The sequence below is a fragment of the Carya illinoinensis genome, chromosome 3, assembly GCF_018687715.1.
Source record: "Carya illinoinensis cultivar Pawnee chromosome 3, C.illinoinensisPawnee_v1, whole genome shotgun sequence".
Classification (NCBI taxonomy): domain Eukaryota; kingdom Viridiplantae; phylum Streptophyta; class Magnoliopsida; order Fagales; family Juglandaceae; genus Carya; species Carya illinoinensis.
Window position 1 is genome coordinate 14,277,605 of NC_056754.1, and position 26,241 is coordinate 14,303,845.

Here is a 26,241-nt window from a genome sequence, read left to right on the forward strand (position 1 = left end):
AAGCATGAAACTTTTATTTCTTTAACATAATTGCACATAATCTAATTGAAGATAGATTATTTACTAAAATTCCTGGTAATAAACATACTGCAATTCGTAGTGGAGGATCAATTTGGCAGTGAGCACAATATAGGGGTGTGTGTTTCTTTTTTCATTTTTTCATTTATTTTTTATTACTGGGCATTAAATCTCATAAAATACGTAACTATCGGAGCCAGCCAATCGTCCATCACTAAGCAGGATACAGTAAGAAACAGGGCAGGGCCCCCAGATTGGTTTTAGCCACAAGATTTTTAATTAATTACATTCTCATTTGTGCACCCGACCAACTCTTAGAAAAGATAGTTAAAGAAACTGCTACTTACAAAAGAGAACTAAATACATGCACAAGCTCACTGACGGTGGCTTGCTCACTGTCACTCACTGGAGGGATACAAAATAGTTGATAAAAAAAATCAATGCCTTCAAAATGCTTTATATGTGATAAGTTGCAACAAAGAAAAAAACAAGGGAATACTCGTATACAATCGTAATATTCTTTTCCAAGAATTTTCCAACACAACTTCATGAAGAAACTGTAGAAGAATCATAACACTCCAGGGAAGGAACACCAGGCCACTTTTTAAATGTTGAATCTTATCCATGCTTTACTCAAAATAATACATCGGCTTCATATAGAAATGAAAGATGTAAAGAACCAAAACTAGTTGAATACCTTCAGGCTTCAGATCACTAACTGGTGCAAAATATGTAGATGATATCACAATCACCGGATTATTATTATTTGTTTTTGATAAATAAACAATCACCGGAAATTTCTTCTACCCCAATCACACTTCAGCTTGGTAGTTCCACCGCCTTTTTTTTTTTTTTTTCAAATTCTGTGGCTATTTCCATTTCTGATCTGTCCTTTCCACCGGAGTTGCTCTGTACAGTGTGTGCTCCCCCATGATGGTTAAGATGGCTGTATATCTCCTCCAAACAAGCTAATATGCCCATCGGCCGAAAGAGTTTCATATCGCATGAAACAAAACGGGGAAAAAAAGTAAAATACAAAATGAAATCCCTGCTGAAGTAAAATGCACCTGCTAAGACTTCCGAGAAATATTCTGACGAAACAGTTACAAGTTCTTCCCAGCCAGCAAAAACAGGCCAAAAGCTGCTGTTAACAATCCTTTGGGCTCCAAGAGAACTCTGAAGCCATCCCACAATGACCCAAATGCCCTTACATCACACGGTGACTGACATGCAATTTTAATCGGGGCACCCAAACTGGGCTTGCCTTCTCGAGTGGGACAACCATTCAGCAGAGGATATTCAATTTCACAATATTCCATTCAAAACCCTCTGATAATAATCATATTGCCGTGTCCGCCATGCATCTAAACTGCTGCTTATTAGGGAAAGCACCACAGAGACACATTGCTGCGAGAAAACAACAAATAACCCCCATAAAAACCATAGCAGTGAAATGCTGTACAGTAGAGAAAGGTTTTGTGATTAAATCAAACCTCTTCCGTTAAACTTAAATGGAATCGTTTTCTTAGGTTCTGTATTGTCCGTGGACCACCTTTAAAGCAAGGAAAATCAGAGTCCTGAACCAAACATAAAAGTATAGCACCTTTAGTAAACCATGCAAAGCAGACACTAGAATTTTTTATCCACTCACTATCTTGTTTTTTTTTTTTTTTTTTTTGGATAAGTAAAAGGAAATATGTTAGAACAAGAAAAGGGCAAGGCCCGGGTACACGGGGTATACAAAGAGCCTTGGTACAGGCTAAGAGCTGCAAAGAGCAGCATAAAGTTCAGACTCACTATCTTGTTGTACGAATGACCCCACACAAATTAGTAAATGAAGTGTACGCTAAAGCTTGTTATTTTTATTTTTTTTTATTTATTTTTATGATTAAAGGATTGTATTTATAAGAATAGACATAGACCAAGTACACGATGAAATACAAGAGGAAACATCTATTTAGGTAGAAGAAATGGAAACAAGAAAGTCATGAAAGTCGAGGCCATTAAAATCTGCAGCCCATAGAAATAAAGTTCTAACAAAAAGAGATCTAAATTCCTCTAATGAGTGCTCCTTGTCTTCAAGCAATTGGTCATTTTGCCACTGCCATAAACACCACAGAATACAGATAGGAACTATCTTTCGCACGGCTGTGATTTGTGGAATACCTCCTAGATTTGTCACCAACTGGCCAAAAACACAACCATTATGGTGGGCATAACCCAAGCTAGCTCTAATCTGTAGAACACATCATCCCATAACACTCTAGCAATCTCACAATGCAGTAGAAGATGATCTACAATCTTGCCACTTTTTTTGCACATACAGCACCAATCTACTATGATCACTCTATGTTTTCGCAAGTTATCCGTCGTCATTGACGCCCTTCTTGGATACCACCACAATCCAGCAAGATAAAAAAATGATCCGAACAAAGGCGAAGCAACCTCTTTTGACATGTGTCTGAATAATGAGTTTCCCACTCCAATGAAACTAAAAATCTGTCCAATCTAGACCACGTATGGATATTGAACCATGTGAATGCTCCACCCATGAGAGGGATGTCCACCAAATTCAAGTAAAAAATACACTCCAAGAATTCCATCATTGCTGGTAGCAGCCTACTTTCTCCTAAACATCCACTTGGAAACCTTAACATTAAAGTCACCGCCTACGCACCATGGTAGGTCCCACCAACTATGTACTCCAGCTATTTATTCCCATAAAAGTCTTATGTTTCTATCCAAACTCAGCTCATATATACCAGCAAAAGCCAACATAAAGTTGTCTTCCACACTCTTAAAGGAACATGCCACAATGTTCTTCCCTATGAATTCCTCCATTTTCTCCACCACCCTTCTATCCCACATAACTAAAACATCTTCCGAAGCCCCATCAAATGCAAGATAAGCCCAATCCACATATGTACTTCGAAAAATTCTTCTTGGAATAGATTTCAACTTAGTTTCCTGCAAGCATACGATGTCCGCCTTCCACTCACGAAGCAACTTTTTTATTCGAAAACACTTATTGGCCTCGTTGAGCCCTCAAACATTCCAAGAAACAATTTTGAGCTTCATAATGAAGATGTTAGCCCCTTCCCTTTAATCTTTCGGGGGCTTGAGTTGCCCCCATAATTTTTTTTTTTGATAAGTAAAAATATTATATATATATATATATCAATAGGAGTACCCAAGTACATTGGATGTATACAAGAAAACACCTAGCCCATACTAGAGAGCCCGTGAAACACTACCCAAAAAATCCAAGCCCAAATTAGAAAGGAACACACCTTCCCAACCCCAGCCCCTTGTTCCCCATATAACTAATCCTCTACCCGAAAAACCCACTACGAGAACGTCTTCACAATGTCCTCCCTCTAGTCTTCCCTTGACTTGAACTACCTCCCTTAGTATCGTAGTTGATTGCCCTCATAATTAAGAGACCATGTTAGTCTCTTTAGCTCCCTCTGTTTCTTGGAATTTGACTTCTAGAGTTAAGCATGACCAACTTCAATGGCAATAAGAAAAACCATAAATTGTTCCTAAAAACTTGGGCTGCAAATGAACAGAGTAACTTGTGAACAGCTTGAGCTCGGCTCGGGTATACTTGGTTCGAACTCGATTCATTTAATAAATGAGATGTTCGTAAACACTAATATATGTTCGAATATTAAATAAGCAAAACTCGTATAAACTCGGCTCGACTCGTTTTAGACTCTTGAACAAAACTCTTATAAGCTTGGCTTGACTCGTTTGAGCTCGTTTTGAATCTCGTAATATGTTTTATATATGTATGTGTTATATATGTTAAATGTTAGTTATATTTTACATACTTAATTATATGTTATTAATTTATTTATAGTTTACCTTATTTATTATAGATATGTCATGTTTCCAAAATATGTATAGGATAATTTGTATAATAATATATCATACAACTGCAACTATTGATTTATTATATTATCAATATGTATTAAAGAGTTTAGTTTATTGCATTTATCTTGTACATTATTCTTTTAATTTTTTTTTTTTGATAAATAAATAATTATATTGATCAAAGAATGGCAAAAAGCCTGAATTACAACTCTGATACCCCACCTAAGTGGATACATTAGAGGCAAGAAAATCTCGAAGGGCCATGCCATTAAAATCTACAGCAATGGCCCAACTACAAAGAGTTCTAAAAAAAAGGAATTTAAGCTCCTCTATAGATCTTTCCTTGTCCTCGAAAGTCCGCTCGTTGCGCTCCCTCCACAAACTCCACAAGATGCAAATAGGGATCATCTTCCACATAGCTCTGATCGGTTGTCTGCCTCTTATGCTAGGCCAACTAGCCAACGTTGCCTCCACCGTTTTTGGCATCACCCAAACCATATCCAAACGAACGAACACTTCATTCCATAGAGTCCTTGCTACCTCGCAATGTAACAGAAGATGATTTACCGATTCTCCCTCTCCTTTGCACATGCAACACCAGTCTGCGATAATGATCCTTCTTTTCCTTAGATTATCAGTGGTAAGAATCTTGCCCAAAGAGGCTGTCCATACAAAGAAAGAGGCTTTTGGAGGTGCCTTGTGACTCCAGATCTTTCTCCAAGGGAAATGAGAGTTGGACTCTGGGGTGAGAGCCTTATAGAAAGACTTGACCGAGAAAGTTCCTTTTCTTGCTGGAATCCACCACATGATATCCTCTTGCTGGCTGTTAACTCTTATAGCATAAATAAAACTGTAAAAATCAACAATGCTACTCATCTCCCAATCCTGAACTGCTCTATCGAAATTAATGCTCCAAGAAATCTGTCCCCCCGACACCTCCATAGCATCTGCCACTGATAAATCCTTTACACTTGCCATTTGAAAAAGAGAGGGGTACAAGTCTTTTAAAGCCCTACTATCACACCATATGTCCTTCCAGAATTTAATCCTGGTTCCTGTACCCACCTGAAGCTTAACAAAGCGGTTGAACACCTCCCAGCCTCTTCTGATGTGTTTCCACAATCCAACTCTATGAGCCCCACTAACTTCCCTAGTACACCACTCTCCCCATAAGCCTCCATATTTCTTTTCAATGACCAATTTCCATAGAGAATCTGGTTCCATGGCAAATCTCCATAGCCATTTGCCTAATAGTGCCCGGTTAAAAACCCTTAGGTTCCTAACTCCCAGACCTCCCCCCGGGATAGAGCGGCATACCTGTTTCCATTTAACCAAATGAAACTTGAATTCATCCCCCAAACCCCCCCACAGAAAATCTCGTTGGAGCTTCTCGATACGGGTTGCCACACTTGCTGGTATCGGGAATAGAGATAAGAAATATGTAGGTAAGTTAGATAATGTACTTTTTATCAAAGTGATTCTCCCACCTTTGGACAAGTACATTCTTTTCCACCCCGCCAACCGCCGCTCTATTTTCTCAATCACTGTATCCCATATTGAAAAAGCCCTCGAGACACTCCCCAACGGAAGCCCCAAGTAAGTAAGAGGGAAAGAGGCTATCTTGCAACCCAACGTTCTTGCCAAGAGGCGAGTGTTAGGAACAGGCCCGATTGGCACCAATTCTGATTTGTCCAGATTTACCTTCAATCCTGAGACTGCCTCAAAACAAAAAAGTAGGGCCTTTAATGCTTGAACCTGCCTTTGGTCTGCTTCGCACATAATCAAAGTATCATCTGCAAATAATAAGTGGGAGATATTGATAATACCCCTACTCGGGGTTCCGATCGGGAAACCTGATATATCACCATTCGCGACCAAAGCCGATAGCATCCTGCTTAACGCCTCCATGACTATGACAAATAGCAAGGGTGATAGTGGGTCCCCTTGTCTCAATCCACGTGAGCTATGGAAAAAACCCACTGAGACTCCATTCAATAAGATAGAGAATTTTGCCGATGAAATGCACCAATGGATCCATGTTCTCCATCGCTCTCCAAAACCACACCTCCTTAATAAATGAAGGAGGAAATCCCAGTTAACATGATCATATGCCTTTTCCATATCAAGTTTGCACATTATCCCTGTTTTCTGGGCTTTCATTCGACTATCAAGACATTCATTAGCTATTAACACCGCATCCAGGATCTGTCTTCCTTTTACAAAAGCATTTTGAGGTTGACAAACAATCTTCCCCATCACCTCGCTCAGTCTATTCGCAAGTACCTTGGAGATTATCTTATACACCCCACTCACTAGACTAATAGGTCTGAAATCCTTAATTTCCGACGCCCCCACCTTCTTAGGTATCAAAGCAAGGAACGTTGTATTAAGGCTTTTTTCAAATCTTCCATTGCTGAAAAACTCATGAAAGACCTTCAGCAGGTCTTCCTTAATAACTTCCCAACAACCCTGAAAGAAACCCATAGAGAAGCCATCAGGTCCTGGTGCCTTGTCCTTTACCATTTTCCTCACTACTTCAAAAACCTCCCTCTCTTCAAAGTCCCTTTCGAGGCGTAGTGCATCACTCAAGCCTATGGTGTTAAAATCCAGCCCATTCAGTGGAGGCCGCCATCCCACCTGCTCCTTGAGTAGATTCTCATAGAATTCCACAACATGATTTTGGATTACCTGTACATCTCTGCACTCTTCTCCATCCACCTTCAACATCTCAATATTATTATTTCTCCTGTGTGAGTTTGCAATTCTGTGGAAGAAACCCGTACTCCGATCCCCTTCCTTCAACCATAGAGCCCTTGATTTTTGGCGCCAAGACATCTCTTCTAAAAGAATCAACCTTTCAACTTCTGCAACCAGCTCGCCCTTCCTCTCTTGTTCCGCCTGAGTGAGGTGTTGTACCTCTTGCAGTCTCTCAATCTCCTGGATTTCTAACAACTTCGCTTTTTTCATTTCCCCTACGTTGCCAAAGGATTCCATGTTCCATACTTGTAAATCTTTTTTGAGAGCTTTCATTTTTGCCACAAAAATGAAACTGGGAGTACCTTGGAACTGGTAGGAAGACCACCACTGTTTTACCCTATCCACAAACCCTTCCGATTTCAGCCACATATTCTCAAATTTAAACGGCCGACGACCCTTACGGATTCCTCCACAATCGAGCAAAATCGGCCAATGATCCGAGCAAATGAAAAAATTGGTCGAATAGTTAAATGGTTTGAGTTTTTCTTGTAAAATTTAAATTTTTTTATTAATCAAAAGATAAGATTAGAAATTTCAAAATAAAAAATCAAGTTCGACCTCTAGTAGCTTGAGCTCGAGTCGTCTGTTTATTTTTAGTCGAGCTCGAGTCGAATTCGAACAACATTAATGGTTAACGAATAGAGTTCGAGCAAGGATATTCGAGTTCAAGCGAGTAAACATGTTAATCGAGCTCGAGTACCCTTGTTTGAATTCGACTCGATTAGGTTCGTTTGCAGTCCTACTCAAAACCCTCACACCATCCCCACACAATGTTGAATTTCCTTCAGCTTATGTAGAGCCTAGTAAAAAACACGAGAATGACATGGTAACATACAATTTATGGGTATGGGCTCCCCATCATTAGTAGCCCACTGCAAATCCAATAGCATCCCCATCTCCTCCTCCGCGAAGGGAGTCTTGCAGTCCCATTCAAAGAAGCCCTGCATCGGAATTAGCATCCGGGAAGGCCCTTCAACGGCTCCCTCGTCACTTATGTATTCTCGGCCCACCTTTGTATGTTGTAGGGCCATTGCCGGAAGGGATAACACCAGAGAGTCGATGGCAACCACTTCCCTACTTCTCGTTAGTGTTGTCTGGCTGTGATGCGCTAGAGATCCAACCCTCAATGGTAGGGAAACGTCCGAAGCCCTTTTAGAGATAGTTGTTGTCGACTTCCCCACCATTGCTGTCACCCTCTGGGCCACTGTCAAGGGTTCCTCAGCCTGTTGTAAAATAGCTGGAGCTTTTTCCAGCAGGGTTACCAAATTCCCGCCGGTAGAGGGCCTTGGATCACCACCCTCTCTGATCCTCCACAAGGGATGGGTCCTGAGCCTTGCCTTCATTTTGCCCCCATGGGCTGAGGCCCAAAGGCGCAGCCCACTTGCTCTGCCCTTTGCCTCCTATTCAACTGCCCATCTGCTACAAAACCAAGTCCAAGCCCACTTGTCCCCTTTTGAGCTACCCTTCTATTGTAGGTCTGCTGAGTCCTCTCGCCTCCAAGCCCATTTTTTTCCTCTTCGCACCAATATAAAAAGGAAAACACAAGAAGGTGCAACAATATGACTCAGTGTAGCTTCAGTGTTGGAGAGCTTCTCGGAATTATGAAGGTCCTAACACTTTCTTCATGCACATGCATTTTATTTTACCTATACAGTTAAAATAATCAAAAAGCAAAAGCTGGTACCTGCAACATCTCCACAAGAAGAATAATGCGCTCAGCATGCTTACGACATGTAAGGAAGCCTTGAATGCACAAAACCTGAATTTGAGATGCAAAGTCAGTAAGTGAAATTTAACCTAGGCTATCTGAAGAGTTCAGAGAGTAAAAAACCAGGAAAAAAAAGAACAAAAACAAAACAAAAGCAAACCAAAAGAAAATAATCAAAATAATCAAAGAACCTTGAAATAATCAAAGAACTCGCTAGGAACTCCCTCAGCATCAGAATCCATGACCTAGAACAATCACAACTTTCCCATCACTTTACGGTTAAAATCTAAGTCTATAAAAGATCAAGGTGCTAAGTAAGTAGCCCAACATATATTGTTACAATTAACATAGCAAAAGAGAGAGAGAAAAAAATAAAAAGAATATGAATCTCACAACATTGCTGCCATACCTCAAGAAGTTCACGGGTTAATTTGAAAGGTGCACTCTCAAAATTGATGTCACCAGGTGAATTGGAAAGCATGAAGCCAAAATCAATATGTATGATATGACCTTCTTCATCCAATAAGAGGTTCCCATTGTGCCGATCCTTCACCTGGGTAAGATTAAACTGTCTGATGAGAAGCAGGTATGAAACAAACCGCAATCTTGAATATACTATAGAAGACGCTTTACTTTGCCACACCAGATATATTTTCAAAGAAGAGGATGGATGCATATGTGCATAAAGCGCAAAGTCAAATAGGTTGTATATAGATGCAGTTACATACTAATTCAAATCAAATAAGTATAACTTACCAGACATACAACCAAAAAACATAAACACGTGACAGAGATATGACATATTAGCCTCATTCGAGTGACTGTACAGGGTGTTTTCTTATGTAATTGATGAAATCTCAAGTCTTTGATTTCTTGGACGCTTTGGAGCCTAGAAAGTAATTCTTGTTCCTACTTCAGTCCAAATTTCCCCTTTGTAAGCATCATCAGGTAGTTTACCCTCCTAATGCCTTGAAAATTAAACCACATGAACTTAAAAGAGACAAGTTCAAAACTCAGAAGAGACCAATATAACAGATCCTGAATTATCCTATTTATGTTGGGGTTTTTTTTTTGGGGGGGGGGGGGGGGGGGGTGAGAACCATACCTGCAGAAGGTAGCATACAAGGGAATATCCAGCCATACTCTCAACAAAATTTCTCTGCAGAAAGAACAAAAAAGTTAAACCAAAAAATATTACTGAAAAGAAATTGAACTCACTCTTTCTATATATAACAAGAAAATTAAATTAATCAAGTGAATGTACAACAGAAAAACTCATCCAAAGATAAGTGTTTCTAGAAACCCTCCATTCTTTCTTTTTGTACAAGCATAAAAAATAAAGCAAAACACCAAAAAAATAATGAGTGCAACCAAGTGCATGAGATTTATAAAAAGAGGAAGCCACAAAAACTGAAACGAAGAACCAAGATTTTCACCTAAGGTTTGATACGTTCAACAAGGAAATTCTAATACTGAACAGAAGGATGGAAGATTTCATCAAACCAAGCAGAACAAAAGTCTCATGAAAAAATATTTTTGACAAGACCCAGTCACCCTTAAAATAGAGCTATTCCTCTCTAATCACTTCTCCGTGACAAAGACAACATCAAGTGCCCCATTCTAAAATACTCCAACAATCCTTACATCTCCATTTCCAGCCTTCCAACAAAAACAAAACTGGAAAGGAAACGTGTTTTACATATACTCAATTGAATAAACATAAATCAACATACACATACGTGTCTGCTTATACATACTCATGCCCTAAGTACTAATAAAGAGAGCCCCACAAGTGGCCTTTAAATGAAAACTCTACAAACATTTGGGAAAAATAAAGGTAACTCCCTCAAACTACCACCTAATTTGCAATCACCCCTTAAACTATAAATTTAGACACATACACCCCTAAATAACCAAAATATTTCAATATACCTCTAATGTAGAAATTGATACAAACACCCTTCATCAAAAATTCAAAAAAATAAAAACTCTTTTGTGTCACCTTTTTTCTTTTTTTAATTTAATAGGATTATATTGTCATTTAAAACAAAAATTATAAGTACATTTTGAAAACTGTTAGGCATAGCTTGGACTTTTTACAGAAAATGGGGTAAATTAAAATTTTTTGGTAGTTTTTTTTTTGGGGGGGGGGGGGGGGGGGGGGTGTTTGATTGACTGCCATGACGTGGTAGTTTAGGATGATGATTGCAATGGCGTGGTAGGTTGAGGAGGTCTTCAACAACTAACTTCTTAAAATAAATAAATTTCTACTTATAAATTTACTTAATTATTTTTGTAATTGAAAGTTTGGAAAGAATTTAAATTCTCATAACCACCTGCGCTTTCTCCATCCACTCTCAACAACTCTCTCTCTCTCTCTCTCTCTCTCTCTCTCTCTCTCTCTCTCTCATAAATAACTCCCTCTATTGAAAATAAATTTTTTTAAAAACACTTCTGAAAAATAGAGAAGGCATGGGGTGGGGACTTTGTTTAATACAATATGAGGACCTATTTCCATCTGAGCTTTGTTTTCTCAAAAAATAAAAAATGCAATTAATAGTGTTGCATCCACCCATGGTTAAAAACTGGAAATACATGGGAATGAGTAGACTCACAAAGGATAATAGTGTCTGAAAGATAACTGTACTGATTGCAAATGTAAATTACCTGAGCAAGCTTAAAACTTGGGGAATTTTCTCCATACTTAGCAATGAAAAACTCGTGCAAACTTGAAATGTTGGGATATCTACTTTTTATAGAATGAAGTGAAGCCTAAAACATTTAAAAAAAAACATTAATCAGGAGATAGGCAGCAGCTTAAAATGCCAATTCAATTAAAAAGCATAAGTTCACATAATATTACTGTGTCTGGAATTGTTTCAATCAGAGCTGTGTATGAAGAAGTAACAAGAACTTCATAAGGCCGCAACCAGAGAGGGAGACCAGCTTCTTGGAATATATCTGGCATCAAAATCCAATTACTACAAGCTTTCACAGGAAAAAAGATAAGAGAAAACCAGCTTCTTGAAATGAATAAGCATTGGCTGTATAAGACACTAGATCATATGAATGTTTATTAATTTCCTCTTTGCTTACTGTGCCACTTGTGAACAGGAGAAAGCCAACTGCAGTTTTGAGTGCATTTGGTCACAATCAAAGATGAATAGTTGCTTACAAGAAACGAGATAAAAGGGCTTAGAAAATGCCCTCAAGTAATAGTAAAATCATTCACTCACTACTACAGAGAGATTTACTACATATTTTTTCATAATCTAATAATTTCATTAATAGAAAGCTATGGGGGTGCCATCCAAGTACACAGAATAGAGTCCTAAAAACTAGAAATAGTACAACCATGAACATTCAACTAAAGATAAAGAGGCAAAGACAAAAGCCCTAAGATACCCCCATCATCCTCTCAAACTCCAAACGTTTCTTTCCCTCCAAATGCACCAGACCGAAACATGACAATCATTTTCAGAAGGTTGCACCATGAAGATTACCGATTTGGCATTAGCATGACCCAATGTAACCCAAACATACTGAAAATAGAATATCATAAAACAAGAGATACCTCACAACACCAGTAAATAAACTAAAACGTATCGCTTCATTCATTAGAGTATTTCAGTCACCGCTTTTTAGACCAATCATAAACCTGGATACATTTTCTCTTACAGTGATAGTAAACTGCTATTAATCTACAGTCTAGAAAACAATGTGAGAAGAGACGAAAAGCAGAATAGACATACACTCACTTTCGAGGAGATTCATTACATAAATAGCACATACCATGCACATTTTTTTATGAGTAATACAATCTCATTAGAAAAGCACAGGGGTGCAACCCTAGAACAAGAAAAATATACAAGAGATCTCCTAGTTAGGAGAAACAAAATAGAACAATTCAAAAAATCAGAAAAACTAGTGTTAAAAAAGCAAACTATTATGTGCTGCAATCCATGTGTGGAGTTGAGAACAATCTTTTTCAGCATTACCGCATCTTCAAAGGTATGTGCACTATGCTCAATCTAAATTCACCACATTTAATATAAAGGATCCAACCTCTTTCCACAATGTTATCATGCCCCTTCTTTCTTCCCTAACTCACTCATAACTCTCACCCTCCTAGGCATTCTAACTTTTTTCCCAAACTTGAAAAAAAAACTCCATAAATCTCTCACTACCTCACAATGAAGAAGATGGCGAGAAATGGACTCCCCACTCTTCTTACACATACAGTACAAACCAAGCACAATGGCATTCTGCTTCCTCAAGTTATCCAACATCAATATCTTCCCCAATGATGCAGTCCACACTAGAAATGCCACTCACAAAGCAGCAGTCACTCTCCATATACTCCACAATGTTGCTTTTTAAACAGGATAGAGGGCACTACAATTTTCCAGTTATTATTGAAAGCTAAATTGAAGAAAAATGATCCAATTTTTCATCTGTTTTAACACTAAATTTAAGTTGATAGGGAGAAACAATATCCACTTCCATATCTAAACAGTTCATCTTTTCCTCACTAAAATAAAAAAAAATAAAAAAATAAAAGATTGAGAAACTATAAAAGACAGATATAAAGAATGAGAACATTCTCTAAGTGAATCAACTGGACAAAGATGGTTCCATGTAACAAGACAAGGAAAACCATCACATTTTTCTTTTATAAGTACCCAGAAGGGCAAATGGGTCAGAGAATGTTTCATCATCCTATTCAAAATCCTCAATCAAATAAGACAAACAACATCAAGAGGATACTACTTGGAGATCATAATTATTCATGATTTCGCACAGCTTCTGAAGATGATAAGGAACTACATTACATGAAACAAAATCATAACAATGACAAAAAGGGCACCTACCATAAAAGTGAGAGATAAGTTGCACGGCAAGATGTTCTTGCCTACAATCATCACCACTCTTCACGATAACCTAACAGAAAATATAAAAAAAAAAAAAAAATGAGAAATGTCATTAATGTCAAATGTGTTTTAAGATCTGCAACAGGACATATTCAACATATGCAAATACATGTCAGCTCTGCCGTAACAAAGACAATCAGACAGCACAAATCCTCAAGATTAAAAAATGACTAGGCCAAAATACAGTCACAAGTAGCCTTACCACACAGTCAACAGTCCCCAATTCTATTCATTAATGCTAAACAAAGCAAGCATCAAACACATGCACAAGGGGCCGTCATTTTAGATACATTAGTTTAACATGGGGCAGTAGTGTCATAATTGTTCCAACTAATCAACATCCAACAGGAAACAGGATACCATCATTAAAGTTTCACAATCTCATTCCATCAACCAGGTAATAAACATGATACATGAAGGAACTCTAGGTTGATGAGCCTAAGGTTGAACCCTACAATCAGATAGGAATTGTCACATGGACATATTTTTCTAGTTAATTTTTGCACAAATTCATATCTTAGGCATCCCACTAGCTGCCAAAATAGTAGCCTACAATGTTTATCGGCTATCTAGTTCACATTGCTCAATGTAACTTTTTGATAAGTACATTGCTCAATGTAACTACAGTCATCAAAACAAAACATTGACATATATATTACTTACAGAGCGCAAATCCCAACCAGGTAAATTTCCATACACCGAATCTCTGCGTATCCTTTCTTTCTTAACCTCCCAAAGTTCACCAGATAAGGCATCACTGGCCTTGGGTGAACCACCATTGACCTGTTGAGAAATTAGGATTCTCTCAGTATAATATTCTCCACCACCACACTAAATCAAAAGTCCACAAATTTCAATTTTCAATGAATTTTCACCCTTGATTGTGCATCTGTTGAATCTTGACCAGCGCCCTTCAGAGGGAGCCCAGGAGGTGCTTCTCCTTTTGCAGCAGCGGCCTACAGAAAATTAAAGTCCATCAACAACGTCTGAAAAAAGAATATAAATGAAAAAGGACGGGAGAAAAAAAAGACCCATGCATGAAATAGATAAATGCAGAGAAACTACATGTCTATCTGTTTTTTTTTTTTTCTAGTGTAATGCTAAAATACAGATCAGTGTGCAGCACTGATCTGTTACCATGGATTCTCCCTGTGTTTAAATCACTGCTCTTTCTTTTATGATTTAAGGTAATCTGAAGAGACAACCATCATTCCAGGTACTGGAGCTTTCAATTTTTCCCATTCATGTTTGTTAACTTCTACTTTAGTCCAGCTATGGCAAGAAGAATGGGTTGGCACTCACAATATAGCTCCTCTCTGTACTGCAAAAAGGCAGCTGTTTTCCAGAAGCAACATACTAGCACACAGTCATACTGCTCAATATTTTTGTCCAATATTTGTTTCTTGATAAGTATTCAACAATTTGATTAATGAAAGCATTAGGCATAGTCTATGAACACAGGATATGTCTACAAGATACACCTAAGCAGGACTCTTTAAGTCCAATATTGACTTCTACCTAATCAGGACTCGTTTAAGTCTCCATGGTACATAAAATAAACAGATCCATCTACTCAACAAACCAGATTGCAATTTATGCAAATTTGGATATTTTTAAGTCACACGTGAAACTTTGGCCTAATAAGAAAGCATGTAGAGATGGTCTGAAAAGAACACATCCGAGCCTTTAGAACTCAAAAATAGGAGCCCCACACATCATCAATGAATCATCAGCATACTGATACACCTGGCTGAATGCTTAGGGGAAGAAAAAAGAATACACCCAGGAATGCTTTGGGAAAAAATAAGTGTAGCTAAAGAGCGCTCAGACCATAATCCGTTAAAGGAATTTTCATACTGTTTTCAAATCTATAAAATTCAGCCAAGATTTTGTACTCTTTACCTTCCCATAAAATAAACACAGGAGATTGTCTCCCAAGCCTGGAAACTTTAACCACAGAGCCTGAGATCCTTATTCTAATAGCCACAGAGTCCTGGCCTTAGTCCCATCTTTTTTTATTAAGTGACCCTTGGTCCCTCCACTTTTTTAACAGTTAGGATAAAGGAAAGCAATTGGTAATCATTTATCTAGTGGCCAGGGAAGAAAATCTTAAAAAAAGGCTATACTCAACAGTGACAAATGAACTAATATAAGAGCCACCCATTGGAAGAACGGAATGGGAATAAACCAAAATCAACTAAAAGGCTAACTTTCATTTGCAATTAAAAACTCATTAAAAAGACAAAAAAGCAAGGAGTGCAACCCAAGTACAAGTTAATTGACAGACATCTTGATACGTCAAAGTGATGCTAGAAAGATTTTTGATCAGTAAAAATATTATATATATATAGATATATCAATAGCAGTAACCAAGTACATTGAACGTATACAAGAAAACACCTAGCCCATACTAGAGAGCTCCTAATGACCCAAAAAGCCCGTGAAAAACTACCCAAAGTGATGCTAGAAAGATAACAACTAATGCAGCAAAGTTGGAAAGAAAGCTAGCTGTCAGGCATAAGTACCATGAACAGAGTGAAGGGTCCTTTCACCCTCCTCCCCAATAAGCTCCTCTAGCGAGGAGACTGCTACCATAAAAACGTAAGCAGTGGGGATCAATAATTTGTCCTGTATTAAAAACAATAATGGCAACAACAGCATCAAAACTTAAAATCCCCTGAGAACGCACCTTTACTGCTTCTATAGCTACTGTACTTGGAACACGGCGGTGTTCCTTCCGATGTGGTGGGCCTTGATCCTCAATGTCTTCCATTCTAACCCCCGAATCTACTGTCAGAACTACCTGTACCCACTCGAAATCACAAATATGTGCTGCTCTTGATGTGTGGTTCAAACATTCATCACCTTGATAACTCCAGGACATAACACCGCCAGAAGCTGAAGCAGACAGCAGACTACCACAATGGATGCTACCGTGCTCAATAATCTCAGTATGGCTGGGAAATTGCTTCTCTACAGAAAGACTCACATTGACAATATTCATTTTTGCCTCTGAATTGTGTGTCATTGCCTGGTCAATTGCTTGAGCAGTTGAGCTTGACATTCGGTCATTACTATTACGATAAACCTCCTGGGCAGTCCACAATGGACAAGCCCAAGGAGGGGGCTTTGGCAATAATGCATCTCCATTTGCCAGAGGAATTCCTCCTCTAGAAAGCTTTTGTGCACCATAGGCATCCTTTGTAGTGCTAAAACAAGTTTTTATAGAAAGGAAAAAAAAATATGAATCAGTTAAGAGTCCTTTCATTTGCAGAAAACAAAAGGTTAAAAATCCTCTCATTTGATGGTACTTGTTTCAATTACTGTAACGACTAGGAACAACCGTCCCTCATTTGAATAATGTAATTCATTAATTACCTTGGCATTTCACTTTTCAAAACTTCAACACAGATCAGATAGGGTGCCTTTTCCCTCGAATTCAAAAGAACAGCTTCATCTTCAGGTATATGAACCACACGATACATCCCTTTTCCCATTGGGAAGCAAACTCCTAAAACATTTTTTGTTTTATAAGTAAAAATATTTTATATATCAAAAGGTGTAACCAAGCACACTGAACGTATACAAGAAAACACCTAGCCCATAATACAGCGCCCCTAATGACCCAAAAACAACCCACAATACACTAATCCCAAAACTACCCAAAATACCCAAAAATTACATTGAACCTCAACCCCTTGTTTCCCATAAGTAAACTCCTAAAACATAGAATCGTAATTATTCAAATAAGAGAACATGGCAATATCCCCTTACCCATTTAAAAACAAACTCCTAAAAAATATAATCTGCATTATTCAAAGACAATGTAGCAATATCATAAAATGAATAACCCAGATAATACAAAATATATATCAACATTGCTACACAAAAATCATAGGGTAAAAGCCAATTAAGAGAAGTGGGAAAGGATATCCAGGGACCAGAACAACCAGTGTCTAAATAACTCACAATTTAGACAATTAATTTGAACAGCATACCAAACCTAAAAGAACCTGAAGAAAACCAAAAACAACTCACAATTTTCTACAGGCCAAAACCTGTTGGCAAGCCTCACCTTGACAAAATTTCACATTAGCACCACATATACAAAACAAAAGGAGCACATACATATTTAAACAAATTTGTAACGCCCCAAAGGATGCCCAAACCACATCTTGGCCTAGACTCCAAAAGGACTAGTTAAACATACAATTGAAGCCCCGTTGCAACCATTATAAAGAGCAATAACTTCTTTCTGCCAAGCAATGTGAGATATAATACACCACCTACCCTTATCAGTCAGTATGGGGTATCACAATCTCCACCCTTAAGTTCCCGACGTCCTCGTTGGGACAGTCCGTCATAGATGGCATGGCTTAAGTCCCATATTTCTAGATGAAATAGGCTCTAATACCATTTGCTAAAACCCTAGGGGATGTCCAAGCCACATATGGGCCTATAATCTAGAAGGACTAGTCAATGATACAATTGGAGTCCCATTGGAACCATTATAAAGACCAAAAACTTCTCATTCCCAAGCAATGTGAGATCTCATACACCACCCACCCTTATCAGTCAGTATGAGGTACCAAAATGTTTCTCTTTTTCTGTTAAATAGTATTGAGGAGTTCAATTGAAATATCCAGCCAGTAAAATCAACCTGAGAAAGCTATTCTCCTAGCAGAAACATTATCTGTCAATCTGGAGAAGGCCACATTGTTACATTCCACAAACATAATGTAAACTTCTGCATGTGCTTCTATAAGAATAAACAAACCTCCTGGTAATACCCTTTTCAGAAATCCTTAGACTTGTTCCAAATGCACATTCCGAACATTTTTGAGAAATATAATGGAGAAAAAATAAAAGATACGCAAAACACATTTTTCATAAGGTCATTTTGTAATTTTCCAAAGTTGAAGTTTTGCAATCTTCACGTTACAAAAACACATCTTCAGAAACATTCCAAAGTGTTCCAGAAAAACCTAAGCAACGTGTTGAAGCATTACAAAATAATAATAATAATAAAATCAAAAGCACCATGCCCTAGATGAGCATTCATCTACTTAAGTCTACAATGATTAAAGAAGTACCTCCATTATTTTGAGCCTCACCCACATGCAAATTGATTTCTGCGAGAGACTGGAAACATATGAATGACAAACACAACAAATGCATCAGGAAAAAACTCAAGCAACATATATCCAAGTACATATGTATCATAGAGCGCTATCATAAACTAAGCTGGAGAGAGCATAAAAAGATAATAATAACCTCACGAAGAGCACTTTTGCGATCTTCAACTGGAAATACATCGACCAAGCCATATGATGTTTCACATAATGACTGCACGAATTCCAATGACTCATGATATGCCCCTTTTCGAAACTGGGATGCAGTGTCATTTGGAAGTGGGGGCTTTGCATTTGACTTTTCACTCCGTTGCTTCGGGGAACCAGGATACTTCTGTCAAATAAAGAGCATGGTGAATCAGCATAGCAAACTATGAGACACTTGCATGTTAACAAATATCCAATATACATTTTCCTTTTTTCTTCTCATCTTTTAAAGCATGGTGGATTTACCGTGGCATGGTCATATCTTGGATCAACCTATGGTTCTTTCTACATGCTAAATCAGAGATGTCACTATATCAAAAACCTCATCATGTTTTTGATGTATCAATTAAATTCAAGGGAAAGAAACTAATTTGTAAATATAATTGGCCTCAGATTGAGTCCATTGAATAATGGGGCACTGTAGAACAAGTGGATTGAGGGGGTTGCTATAGAGAGCAAGCTAACGGACAAACACCATGCAGGGGATAATAATTCAAGTGGTGTCCTAAAACAGACCTTACTTAGATGCTTCCTGTAAAGCATTGCTATTGATATTCTATATGAACATATTAGAGAACCTGCTCATTAATTGTTCAGGATATGTACAGGCAAGCCAAAACCAACTCCTGCAAGTGAATGGATTATCCTCTAGATTCAGCAACCTATTTATTGAACTCAAATCCCCAAGTCTAGCAATACCATTTCATTCAGGCAAATTGGCTTTTATTAGAACTCAAAATAAGTTGTGTAAATTGGAAAGCAGTGGTACTTTGTGGGTGTAAAGAGTATATTACCATATTCCATAGACCATATCCTTTTCTAGAAATACCTACAACTTACTTTTTTCACTTGCTACCATCCCCATTACTTTCACATAGCTATCTTTTTTTGTTTTCATAAATTACATTCCCATAGTTTTTTTCTCAATGTAGTCAATTTTGTATCAAAATCCATACTACATTATGAAATGCACAACTTTTCTCGTAGACAAACTAAAAAACACTCCCCCATATCATTGACTCTTCCAACTCAGCCACTCTACTTGGATGCATTCCCATATTTATTTTTGTTGATAAGTGGAAGCATTCTCATATTTCAAGTTGCAAATCTAAGACATGCCGTTTGAGAATCAATGCACCTACGCCAAAAACACCAATTATCTACAAGCAACCGTGCTTCTATGGCAGATGGAAAGCTAAGAGCTAAAAACTGCAATTTTCACAACAAAACACAGCTATGAGTGATGCAAACAACAAGGAACTCCTTGAAAAGAAAACTTATTCATTCAAAATAAATAAATAAATAAGACAAATTTTATTGATAATAAAAAATAGAGCATAAGCATTATCATGGTACACAGGGAGTATACTACAAATATGCCTATTAAGAGGGGGAAAAGGTAAAAAACGCCAGGTACTAAAATTGGGAATACAAATGCGGGCTCTTCAACTCCTTAAAGAGCAAACTTAAAAACCAAAATAATTGAAAATAACGGTCTTCGTTTGACGTGTGGCCTATTTGGGATTCTATTAAGTCCAAATCTATTTAGTTTTAGACTTGTTTTCAAGTTTCTTTACATTAGGAAGCTTTTGGTTCAGTTTTTTTTCTTTTTTTTTTAAGTAAATGATTGTGTAATAATAATAGGCATAGCCCAAGTACACAAAGAGATATACAAGAAGTAACACCTATTTAGGAGGAAGAAATGGAAACAAGAAAGGCATGAAAGTCTAGGCCATTGAAATCTACAGCTTTAACCCATAGGAATAAAGTTTTAACACAGTAATCTAATCTCCTCCAATGAGCGCTCCTGTTTTCAAGAGTCCGATCATTTCGTTCATTCCATAGGTACCATAGAATACAAATAGCTGTGATTTGTGGAAGACCACCCAGTTTCATCCAACTGGCTAGAAGCTCGACAATGATAGCAAGCATAACCCAAGCTAGCTCTAACCTTCTGCCGACGTCATCCCATAATGCTCTAGCAATCTCACAATGCAGTGAAAGATGATCCATAGTCACACCACTTTTTTTGCACATACAACATCATTCCACTATAATCACCCTGCATGTGTGTAAATTATCCATCATCATAATCTTACCCAAATAAGTTGTCCACGATAAAATACTGCCTCGGGAGGCACCTTATTTCTCCAAATCTTTCTCCATGGAAAGTAATTGTTCTGTGGATGTGTGAGGGACTTATAGAAGGAATGAAGAAAAAATGTACCTTTTCTTGTTGGTACCCACCACAAACTGTCAGATCCTTGAATACTCAATCTCATGGAGTACAAGAGTGTGAAAAAATCCAAAAAGTAGCCAACTTCCCAATCGTGGGCCTCCTTAATAAAACTCACATTCCATTGGACTAAGACACCAGACATCTCCATGAGGTTAGTCACTGATGCTTCTTTCTCACACACAATCCTGAAGAGTGTAGGGAATGTGTCCTCAAGGGCTTTATCAGCACACCATAAGTCATACCAAAATTTTATTTTAGATCCGTCTCCCATCACAATTCTAGTGTGGCGAGCAAAAACTAGAGGAGTAACTCGTCTAATGTGCTTCCAGACTCTCACTCGATAAATCCCATGTACCTCCCTAATGCTCCTCCCCCCCCCCCCCCCCAAAAAAAAAAAACCTTCGTACTTTTTTTTTTTAATAAGTAAGAAGAAATATATTAAATCATGAAAATAGACTAGGCCAGAGTACACAGGGGGTATACAAAAGCACCTAGATACAAGCTAAGAGCTGCGAAAAAGCAGCGTAGAGATCATTGAAAGAAGTGCCATTCAGTACAATAGAAGAAGCCCAAAGTAGTAAAGTATGATAAAAAAAAAAGTCCCTAAACCCTTCCGTTGAATGCTCCTTCTCATCAAAACAAACCTTCGTACTTGAAGTCAATAACCAACTTCCACAAAACTTCCCTTTCCATGTTATACTGCCACAACTATTTCCTAGAAAGAGCCAATCGAATACCCTCAGATTTCTGATTCCCAGCCCACTAGAAGAGATTGGAGAGCATACCTTAACCCACTTGTCCAAATGGAATTTGAATTCATCCCCCAGCCCACTTCAAAGGAAATCACGATAGAATTTCTCAATTCGGATCGCCACACTTGCCGGAATTGAGACCAAAGATAAGAAATAATTTGGTAAATTGGACAGAGTGCTCTTGATTAGGGTGAGCCTACCACCATTCAATAAATACAATCTATTCCAACTTGTCAATCTTCGTTCAATCTTCTCAATTACTTCATCCCATATAGATTTAGCCCTAGAAGCGGCCCCCAACGGAAGGCCCAGGCATTCATGAGAAAATAGCAGACCTTACATCCAAGGGTGTTAGCCAGCAACCGGATGTTGAGAATGTTACCAACTAGAACCAACTCTGACTTGGATAAGTTCACTTTCAAACCGGACACATCTTCAAAGCAAAGAAGAAGTGCTCTTAATGCCCAAATTTGGTTTTTGTTCTGCCTCACAAAATATCAAAGTATCATCTATGAACAACAAATGAGAAGTCTACTAAACAGTATCCTGATCGAAGTCACCAACCGAAAATCCAATCATAAAGCCATTGTTAACAATGGCAGAGATCATTCTACTAAACACCTCCATGAAAATGACAAAAAAGGGTGGGCACAAAGGATCCCCCTGCCTTAGACCTCGAGGGCTGTTAAAGTAGCCAACTGAACTACTATTCACCAAAATTGAAAACCATGCCATCGATATGCAGGACCTAATCCAAGAGCACCACCTCTCCCCAAATCCACACCTCCCAAGCAAATATAGTAGGAAGTCTCAATTAACGTGATCATATGCCTTTTCCATATCAAACTTGCATAAGACACCCAGATTTTAATCTACTATCTAGTATCTAGACATCTATTGGCTAAATGCCAAGTCCAATCTTTGTCTTCCCCTTACAAATGTGTTTTGGGGTTTCATAATGATCCGCCGCAAGACCTCTCCTAGGCGGTTTGCAAGCACCTTTGAAATAATCTTATACACCTCATTTACAAGATCAATGGGCCAATGGTCCTTAACATCCAAATTTCAAACCCCCAATCTTCTTGGGAATAAGCACAATAAAAGCGGGATTGGGGTTTTTCTCAAATTTCCCAACCGAGAAGAATTCCTAGAACACCTTCATTAAGTTCTCCTTCACTACATCCCAACATGATTGGAAGAAGCCCGTAGAAAATACGTTTGGACCAAGTGCTTTGTCTTTGACTATCGTCCTCACCACTCCATGAACCTCTGTCTCCTCAAAGGGCCTCTCCAACTAAGAAACACTCTACTACTCGATGTTCTCAAAGGCTAATCCATCAAACTTTGGCCTCCACACCATATGATAAGAGGATAAGGTAAGTAGTATATGAGATCCCACATTACTTGAGGAGGAGATGTTCTTGCTCTTTATAATGTTTCAAAAAATCTCTAACTGTAGCATTAATTAGTCCTTTTGGAGTATAGGTCATGTGGTTTGGACCTTCCATTTGAGCATTACAAATGATATCAGAGCCTATTCCAACAAAAAATGTGGAACTTGAGCTGTACTACCTATGACGGATGGGCCCGAAAAGGGCATCAAGAATTTAAGGGGAGAGATTGTAATACCTCATATAATAAGAGGATAAGGTATGTAGTGTATAGGATCCCACATTGCTTGGGGAGGAAAAGTTTTTGCTCTTTATAATGTTTCAATGAGTCTCCAATTATATCATTAACTAGTCATTTTGGAGTATAGGTCATGTAATTTGAGCCTTCCATTGGGGCATTATAGAAAGATAAGTTTAATGGTTATGCATAGTACATGTTACATATTTATGTTAGTATATGTATTAAGTACACACACTTTCAAAAACGCCCTATGTTTTTTAAATGTCCAGGTAAAGAAGATAGTGTTGACGAGCTAACGGCAAGGCATAGATCATGTCTCAAGGGATTTTTAGGCTAAGTTAATAAGTGTTTTTTCACTAAAAGATCAATTTTAAACTTTCTTGCTATGAGATTATATTTTTATGTTATGTTTTTCTTTGGAAATTTATTTTCAATAAATTGGGTATTTTTATTATTTTGGGTCTCTTTACTGGTAATAGTTACAAAAGCATGTAACACTCCTAACTTACGAGAAAGGGGTGTTACATAAGGTCATGCTTTCACATTTACATATAAAACATAGAGAGTAAACAAATTCTAAACAAACCTCTTTGTGCTTCTTTGAACCAAATAGCTCCGAGTCTTCCATTGAACGGTCACGATCCCTAAACAATTTGCGGAAAAAACTCTCAGTTCCCGGACTACTTTCAAGCAAGCCACCACCATTGTTGTTTTCACTAGCAACGGTAATTTTGGAATCCTCAGGGTGCACACGAAACACTCTACGTAACAATGAAAAGTCAGAAGCCTCTTCTTCCTCACAATTGACACACCCCTCATCAGTTTTATCATTTGCATCTTTCTTGTCCTCAAACTTATCTTTAAAAAATTTCCGGAAGAACCCCTCTTTTTCATCATCGTCAACAGATTTGGAACTTTTCTCTCCAAAGTTAACAGTATCTTCATTTTTCTTGTCATCAGATTTATCTTTAAATAATTTCCGAAAGAACCCCTCTTTTTCATCATCTTCAACAGATTTGGCACATTTTGCTTCAGAGTCAATAATATCTCCATCTTCCTTCCTTTCATTCCCATCCTTCTTGTTGTCAAACTTTTCTTTGAAAAGCTTACGAAAGAAGCCTTCCTTTTCATCATCATCCACTGATTTATCCTCAGACCCACTCTTGCTATCACGAAATAACCTCTTAAAAAGACTCTCTGAGCTTGCTGTCAATTCCTCATCCTCACCTCTACTGTCCCTCAAAAGCCTCTTAAAGAACCCATCCTTTTCAGAATCATCATCATCTTTCTCCATTGACTTCCTAAAAAGAAACATATCTCGAACCTTTGAACCTGCCTCATCATCACCTCTACTGTCCCTTAAAAGCCTCTTAAAGAACCCATCCTTCTCCAAGCCATCGTCATCTTTCTCTGTTGACTTCCTAAATAGCAACTTTGGACTTGGAATGAATTTCTTTAAGATGCTGTTCTCCTCAGAAGGTAACTGACTACCATCCTGCTGCAAATTATTTGCTGGAGAAGGCGAGAATGACAAAGACTTCTGGAATGGCGGTGAAGATGTAAGTGACAACAGCCGCTGTTTTGATGATAGTAGCTTATTAAAAACCAGGTTCTTGCTACCAGGGCTTGGCGGCACTGTTTGAGGCTGTTTCAAAGGAAGCCACTCACCCATCAAAGTCGCTGCAATTTGGCACTTCTCTTGAATCCTGTTAATCCCTTCATTATCATCTGAATCCTCAATCTCAGCCATTAGAAACCAATGCACCTTCAGAGCTATCTTCAGCGATTTTGAGCACGTATCAATGACAAACTTATCCAAAGAAGGGCTCGGCTTGTGCACCATCATGTAACAAATCTGAAACAAATAGCTCTCAATACCCGGTAAGGGTAGAGTGTACATTCGATTACAGAGGTAGTCCCGTACCCCAGAGTGATCATGCTTGTACAAATAGCTGACGGCGATCCACTCACAGAAGAACGCAGAGTCGAAGAAACGAATGAGCCACCCATTCTCACCGGTATCACTCGCCCGATTGATCCGCGAGGTGATCTCGCGAGGCAACTCATCCGATTGCCCGCGAGTCAGTCCAAGAAGCCGCACCATTTCTTAATCTTCCATCAGATACCCTAACCACCTCAATCCCTAAATCCTAATTACCTTACAGCCAAATAAACACTCGTCAGAACCAACTCATCAAATCTAGCATTTCGCTGCTCCACTATAAACCCTAGAGATTCCTAAAACCTTCGGCGGAAACCCTAATAACCCACCAGTATTAATACACAACTCTACAGTAATGCAATCCAAACGTCCGCTGTCAAGCCCTTGATATATTCACAGTTCCTGACAAGAGAACCAAAATTCCCAAGCAGAAATAACGAGGATATGAATATTCTGGCCGTTTCTCGACAAAACAAAGAGGAAGAGACGATTTATATTGTGGAAATGATCGGGAATTTTTAAGGAGAATATGCGAGAAAGTTTGGACTCGAAGAAAGTGAGAGGGATCGAATTATGCTTACGGAGAGTGAGCGGGATCAGATTCTGCAAGTATAACAGGAGAAGAGATACGAATGCAAAAATGGATCTTCCTCGTTGCAAAAGACGTCGCTCTGCAGCTCCTCTGGTAACGGTGGTGATGGTCGTAGACGTCTTTGTCGTTGGAGAGAGAGAGAGAGAGAGAGAGAGAAGAAAGTGAGGTAATACTTGGTTTCGATTTCAAATAAGATTATTCTTTTTCAAAGAATAAATAAATAAATAAGAATGTGAAAATTTGAAAGATTCTAACGTGCGAGGGTGCGCACTGTTGGTGGCGTGGGGTTCCAACTTCCAACTTCCTTCCATTTCCCTCCGGGCCTCCAGGCCAGAAGAGACTGAACGTACAAGGCTTTTGATTTGGTTGGAAAGCAATGGCCACGGTGTCCAATGGGACCAAATGAAAAATCATGCAGGCCCACCTTAAAAAATAAATAAAGAAAAAAACCCAGT

General features: G+C 38.3%; 1 protein-coding gene across 3 annotated transcripts; it reads right to left on the bottom strand.

Annotated features, from left to right (window-relative positions):
• Positions 1 to 312: 312 nt before the first annotated feature.
• LOC122303400 (phosphatidylinositol 4-kinase beta 1-like) lies at positions 313 to 25,980 on the bottom strand. Of its 3 annotated transcripts, none has more exons than XM_043115176.1 (16): positions 23,839 to 25,980; positions 18,565 to 18,756; positions 18,384 to 18,432; positions 16,669 to 16,801; positions 15,980 to 16,499; positions 14,166 to 14,246; positions 13,954 to 14,073; positions 13,231 to 13,300; positions 11,223 to 11,320; positions 11,027 to 11,131; positions 9,465 to 9,518; positions 8,769 to 8,912; positions 8,551 to 8,604; positions 8,336 to 8,410; positions 1,512 to 1,595; positions 313 to 1,425 (listed from the first exon to the last, which is right to left on the bottom strand). In XM_043115176.1, the coding sequence occupies exons 1-16, from the start codon at positions 25,354 to 25,356 to the stop codon at positions 1,324 to 1,326; spliced, it is 3,399 nt and encodes a 1,132-aa protein (XP_042971110.1). In that variant the 5' UTR covers positions 25,357 to 25,980; the 3' UTR covers positions 313 to 1,323. The 3 variants fall into 3 exon arrangements, 2 of the variants coding, with proteins under 2 accessions (XP_042971110.1, XP_042971111.1); XR_006240664.1 differs by lacking the exon at positions 313 to 1,425 and adding an exon at positions 7,487 to 8,166 and having other exon boundaries at positions 1,525 to 1,595; XM_043115177.1 differs by lacking the exons at positions 313 to 1,425; positions 1,512 to 1,595; positions 8,336 to 8,410; positions 8,551 to 8,604; positions 8,769 to 8,912 and adding an exon at positions 9,213 to 9,327.
• Positions 25,981 to 26,241: the final 261 nt, after the last annotated feature.